This window comes from Budorcas taxicolor, chromosome 15 (assembly GCF_023091745.1).
Source record: "Budorcas taxicolor isolate Tak-1 chromosome 15, Takin1.1, whole genome shotgun sequence".
Classification (NCBI taxonomy): domain Eukaryota; kingdom Metazoa; phylum Chordata; class Mammalia; order Artiodactyla; family Bovidae; genus Budorcas; species Budorcas taxicolor.
Window position 1 is genome coordinate 79,918,093 of NC_068924.1, and position 6,556 is coordinate 79,924,648.

Sequence of the window (6,556 nt, forward strand, 5' to 3'; positions counted from 1 at the left end):
ATCAGTGGCTGGAACTGAATAGCTTTGTATTGCTTTCATCGTGGAGCAGACAAGGCAAGCAGAATCAGAGGAGACCATGCTAGTGGGAGCGCCCAGCTGATGACATGACAGAGTCTGGGCTCCAACTCAGATCTGGGGAAGGTGAGGCCGGTATCCATTCCTCAGGGAAGGGAGAGTCTTGCGTCTCCCGCACAAGGTAGGGTGAATAAACCTCTGCTCCCAACACATCACTGCCAACAGGTGTAACTGGTAGGGACATCACTGGGTCAGGTGATTCCTTATGCCCTCTCCAAGAGCCTTCTTAGGACCAAAAGTCCTAGTAGAGACAGAAACCAAGAAGACCCCGAGAGGCAGCTTCAGAGCCGAGTGGGAGCTGGGTGGGCCCACGGCCGGGATCAGCACCATTGAGGCAGTGAAGCAGGAGGTCCAGGTTCCACAGCAGCAGGCTGGCGATGCAGGCGAGAGCACTGAACACCTCCAGAGGGAGGTTCAGGGAGAGAGGCGGGCCCGGGGCAGGGGAGGCTGAGGTGGCTTCCTTGAGCCTAGGATCCAGCTGGTTGAAAAGGAGCTGGACTGAACTCAAGAGCGCCTGGCCCCTGCCCTGCAAGAGCTGGAGGAAGCCGACAGAGCTGGGGAGGAGACCGAGAGAGGTATGAGGGTATGAAAACCGAGCCTTAGAAGATGAAGAAAAAACTGGAACTCTGGGAAATCCAATGCAAAGAGGCTAAGCACATTGTAGAAGAGGCAGACAGGAAGTAGGAAGAAGTGGCTCGTAAGCTTGGGATACAAAGAACTGATTCCTTGGAAAAGACCCTGATGCTGAGAGAGATTGAAGGTGGGAGGAGAAGGCGACAACAGAGGATGAGATGGTTGGATGGCATCACCGATGCAATGGACATGGGTTTGAGTAAACTCCAGGAGTTGGTGATGGACAGGGAGGCCTGGCTTGCTGCAGTCCATGAGGTCAAAAGGAGTCGGACACGACCGAGCGACTGAACTGATCTGAAGCTGGGGATTATTGGGGGAGACCTGGCACGCACAGAGGAGCGAGCTGAGCTGGCCGAGTGCCATTGTCGAGAGATGGATGAGCGAATCAGACTGATGGAGCTGAACCTGAAGTGTCTGAGAGCTGCTGAAGAGAAGTACTCTTGAAAAGGAGACAAATACGAGGAAGAGACAAAGATTCCTACGTATAAACTCAAGGAGGCAGACAGGGGTTGAGTTTGCTGAGAGATCGGTAGCTGGGCTGGAAACGACAATGGACGATTTGGAAGAGAAAGTGAAACGTAACCAAGAGCAGCACCTCTGTAAGCAAGGGATGCTGGAGCAGACGCTGCTCGACTTGAAGGAGACGTCGAGCTCCCGGTCACCCCCTGCCGCTAGCGGCTCCTCCCTCGACCCCGGCTCTGCTGAGAACACCCTGCCTGAAGCTCACTTGCAAGCTGAGGGCTGATCGTTATTTAACTGGAAGTCTGCGTCTCTCCTTCGCCACCTCTCCCATCCCCACCCCCGTGTCCCTTTTGCCAAACTATCTCTGCCTTTCCCGAGCCCCAGCTGGGCCGGAGGCAGAACACCTTTGGGGACAAAGTTTAAGGGAATGTGAGCACAGTTTGAAGTGTCTTTAAAAGCCTGCTGTGATGTACACATTTTGTAATTACCTTTTCCTGTTGTTGATGTAACAACCATTTGTAAAAATGTTCCAGACAATTCCATGGTTCTGAAGCAACAGTCTAACCCCTTTCTCACTTTTGGAAGGTAACGTTTCAGCTTAATGCATATCGCCTTCTCCATCAGTTTAGTTCAGTCGCTCTTTGTGACCCCATGGACTGCAGCATGCCAGGCCTCCCTGTCCATCACCAACTCCTAGAGCTTACTCAAACGCACGTCCATTGAGTCGGTGATGCCATCCAACCATCTCATCCTCTGTTGTCCCCTTCTCCTCCTGTCTTCAATCTTTCCCAGCATCAGGGTCTTTTCAAAGACCTTCTCCACAGGGGAGGGGAAAAGGTATGGGCCTGCCTTCCTGAAAGCCTCACAGCCCAGAGAAAGTCTCCATTTGGGGAAACCTCATTGCTCTGGAAAAAGTACCCCCAACCGACAAAGATGATTGCAGGAGGAGAGAGCCAAAAAAGTCTGTTCCAGTTTTCAGCTTTACGGTTTCTTTGAAACTTTTTTCTCTTTTTTCATCAGCAGTGACCCAACCAATTTAAGATGATGAAACCTCTGAGACCAAATCCTTGTCCCAGCTCTACCGTGTTCCCAACCTGGGCTCACAGAATGGAGCCTGGGGCCCTTATGTTGAGGCAAACACATTTGCTCTCCTGCCTTCTTGAAAGAAAGTAAAGTATGTTTTGCCACTGATTTAGCCATAGGAAACTCATCTCATCACCCTTTTTTGGGTCTGAAGGTGCTGTCTAAAAGTGCCATCTCATTGTGCTTTGTATTGGTTACTGCTGGAGAAAGCACGAAGAGCTTATGTACAAACCTGTTTTTAAATTTTATACTATTGTGGTACTTTGCTTCTTTGGGGTTGGGGCACACCAGTGACCCCTCTGGCTGAGAGCGCTCTATAATCTGTGGGCTGGCAGTGTGCTGATCTTATAAAGTTTCTTTCCCTACCCAATCCCCCCTTTTGGATGAGGTTTCAGTGAGGTCTGCTAGGTGAGTATGCTGCAGCTTAATTGGCTTAAAACATTCTCTCCTTTGGTGTGGTCTCTGTAGGGATCAATTTGGAGAAAGAAAACAATAGTGTAGCTGTTTTGATACCAAAAATTGATAAACATTGTTTTGAAATAAAGAACAAGCTCCTCCCTGATGGCTCAGATGGTAAAGAACCTGCCTGCAATGCAGGAGACAAGGGTTCGATCCCTTGGTTGGGAAGATCTCCTGGAGAAGGGAAAGGCAACCCACTCCAGTGTTCTTGGCTGAGAAATCCCATGGACAGAGGAGCGTGGTGGGCTACAGTTTGTGGGGCTGCAGAGTTGGACAGGACTGAGCGACTCAACACGCACATTTCCTCTCCGAAAAAGAAGATCCTGACAGTGCATAGGAAGAAGAAGCCCTAAACCAAGATCTGTACTTTGGCAGCAGATGAGCCTGGACTCAATGCCGGCTCCAGTGTGAACCTGCGATTTTGGGTACTTCCCTGGGGCTGATTTTCTAATGTGTAAAAAGAGACTATCACGTGTGTTCGTCAGACTGGAGCCTGCCAGGTTTCTCTGTCCATGGAATTCTCCAGGCAAGAATACTGCAGTGGATTGCCATTCCTATCTCCAGAGTAACTTCCCAACCCAGGGACCGAACACTGTTCTCCTGCATTGCAGGCAGATTCTTTACCGTTTGAGCTACACTGAGGGCAGAAAGGAGAAACAGAGAGAGACTGGTGAGAGTTTAAAATGGAGTCCATGGGGTCAAGAAGAGTCGGACACGACTGAGTGACCTCACTTTCACGTTTCACTTTCATGCATTGGAGAAGGAAATGGCAACCCACTCCAGTATCCTTGCCTGGAGAATCCCAGGGATGGGGGAGCCTGGTGGGCTGCCGTCTATGGGGTCGCACAGAGTCGGACACGACTGAAGCGACTTAGCAGCAGCAGCAGCTGCAGCAGCAAAGCCCTAGCCTAGCCTACTTAGAGCAGCTCCGGATCTCAGGGAGGGGGGCCCTAGAGAGCTCCTCGCAGACACAAGGGGAGGAGAAAAGTTCTTGGGCCCTGGACTGTTGTTGGTGGGTCTTCAGGCGATTCCCTGGTCTAATCTACCCCGCCCTGACCTCAAGCCTGGAATCAGCTTCACGCGCGCCTCGGTGCTTCTGATAAGAGACCGCCTTGCTCCTCTGTTGGGAGGACTTCCGGGAGAGGCGCCTGGGAGGGGCCGCCGGCTTGGGGAGGGGCCTGAGTGGGGCTGAGTCCCTCCGGGCTTTGAGGCTGAGCCTATTTCAGCTCCAGGCCGGGGACGGCCGCCCTCAGCGACCTCGGGGTCCTGGAGGAGATGAGGGGCGGCAAGCTGTGCCGGCGAAGCTCGCCCCCGGCCCTGGGCCTGGGCCTGGCACCCCTGCTGGTTCTGCTCTGGGCCGGGCTGGGCGGCAGGGCGGACGGGGGGCCTTGGGGCTTCCAAGGCTGCAAGCAGCAGCTGAACGTGTCGGTGCTGGGGGCGCTGCCCGGGGCGGGCTGGGACAACCTGCGCAACATGGAGCTGGGGCTGGTGCTCGGGCGCGCCTACTCGCAGTGCCTGACCACCGAGGACGGCGAGTACCTCATCCCCGACGGCATGCTGGCGGTGCCGCGGCGCGAGAGCCTGGTGCAGACCCGCGCCGACCTGATGGACAGCTGGGTCAACTACACCGACACCTGGGCAGCCTCGGTCAATGCCGAGTTCTCCTTCCTCTCGTTCCTCAACGGCAAGTTCTCCGTGGAATGCCAGAACGTCCGGAGGTACAGCCTGCAGTACCAGACGATCACCACCCGCGTGCAGCGGCGCCACAGCATCTACTCCGTGAGGGTCCGGGGGACCCCTGACTTCCACCCCGACTTCCGGCAGCACCTGCTGACCCTCAGCGACCACCTGGAGAACAACCAGACCCTCGAGGCGGAGTACCTGGCGGAGATGCTCGTGTTCACATACGGCACGCACGTCCTCACCGAGGTGGAGGTGGGGGCCACCCTGGTGCAGGAGGACCAGGTGAGTCGGGAGCTTGTGGGCCACGAGGACAGGAACAGGCTCAACGTCACCTTCGCCGCCTCCGCCTTGTTCGCTCGGAAGATCGGGGTGGGCGACGTGGTATCCTGGGACAAGCAGAGACAGTTGGTGCAGGCGTACCAGCAGGGCACGGTGGCCTCCAAGATACACAGCCGTGGGGGCCCGCCCTTCTACGAGGGCCTCACCCTGCAGAAGTGGCAGGAAGGCGTCGCCAACCGACTGGTGGCCATCGACCGCTCGGGCCTGCCGCTGCCCGCGCTGCTGCAGCCCGAGGCGCTGCCCGAGCTCCCGGCGCCCGCCGTGCGGCGCGTGGAGGCGGCCGTGAGCCGCGCCATCAGCCGCTACTACGCAGTCAACATGCACCCCGGATGCGTGAAGCACGGGGCCCCCAACTTCGACCCGCTGGCCAACGTGGACGACGGCTCGTGCACTGACGGCCAGCACGCCAACTTCAGCTTCGGGGGCGTCTTCCAGGAGTGCGAGGCGATCACGGGCCCCGAGGGTGGCCGCCTGTGCGCGCCCTACACCATCCTGAACCCGCTCACCGGCCGGACCTCCTGCCCCGCCAACTACACGGCCAGCCTGCTGAGCAGCGAGGTCAAGGTGTGGAGCGAGAGAAGCTACGAGTGCTGGCCGCGCTGCGAGAAGTGCTGGCTGATCTTCACTTGCTGCCACCGGATGTGCGGCTACTGGGAGGTCCAGCGCGTCGTGCGCGTCAACGCGTCCTGGTGCGCGCCCTCGGGGGCCGCCCCGACAGCCGCGGCCGGCCTCCTCTTCGGAGGCCTCTACAGCCCCGGCCGCCCCAACGCCCGCACCGGCGCCCAGGCCTGCCCCTCGTCCTTCTTCCCGCTGACCCTCCTGGGTGACCTCAAGGTGTGCGTCAGCAGTGACTGGGAGCTGGGCGCGGCCCACGCGGTCCCCTTCGGGGGTTTCTTCAGCTGCCAGGTGGGCAACCCCTTGGCGGCCCGGGCGAGGGGCCAGGACCCCGAATTCCTGAAGGAAGTCTTCAACCTGAACGTCGCCACGGATTACCCCATGACCTGCCCGGAAGGCTACAGCCAACACCCAGCTTACCTCAGCAGCGGCTGCCAGGTCCAATACTGCCTCCGGGCTGGGTTCCTCTTGAACCCGCAGCAGCTCATGGTCCGGTTGCCGCCCTTTGTGGCCCGCCCCAGCCTGCTGGGCAACAGCAGCGGCCTCAGGGCCTCGGTCCTGGTGGACGCCAGCGGGCAGCGGGCCTGGGTGAAGCTGCAGGGCTCCAGCCTCTGGCGGCAGACCGATATCCACGACCCATCCGTGGCAGCCCAGCTCCTGGATAAGGGGGGTTCCCGGCCCAGTGCTGGGACCATCGCGGGCGCCTGCCTGGGGGCCGTCTTGGGCGTGATTGCTCTGGCTCTGGGGGTAACTTGGGGCTTCAGGCGCTACCAGAAGCGGGGTTACAGGAGATTGCCGGAGGGCATCCTGGCAGAGGAGCAGACAGTCTATGGGACTGCAGAAACCGCTGAGAGCCCCACTCCGTCTGGCTGCTCAGAGAATGCCAACAATTCCGTCTAGACTTGGCCCAAGCGGCACACCCTTCGCCCCTGGTCAGGGCTTCAGTCCACTCTGTGTCCCCCACGGACTGGGTAACCAGATGTCTGATACCTCCTCGCAGAATGGGCCCCCTTTCTCAAGGTACAGGGACTAAACTGTGCTTTCTCAAGTCATGCCCCAAATCACCTAATTCAAGCTCAATTCCTGGAACAATCTCTTTCCCTAAAGCCTTCTTGAGAGCAACCCCACCCCCTCCCCGCCATTCTTCTTGCCATATTCTTATGTTGGGCACTTTCTTTGTTGCAAAGAGCCAATAAACCCAACTTTG

General features: G+C 57.6%; 1 protein-coding gene and 1 pseudogene across 1 annotated transcript; both read left to right on the forward strand.

Annotated features, from left to right (window-relative positions):
* Positions 1-280: 280 nt before the first annotated feature.
* LOC128060009 (tropomyosin alpha-3 chain-like) lies at positions 281-1,453 on the forward strand (annotated as a pseudogene).
* A 2,534-nt stretch (positions 1,454-3,987) lies between these two features.
* Positions 3,988-6,249, forward strand: LOC128060010 (macrophage-expressed gene 1 protein-like). The gene has a single exon (XM_052652218.1). It carries the CDS (start codon positions 3,988-3,990, stop codon positions 6,247-6,249), a length of 2,262 nt encoding a protein of 753 aa, XP_052508178.1.
* The last annotated feature ends 307 nt before the right edge of the window (positions 6,250-6,556 follow it).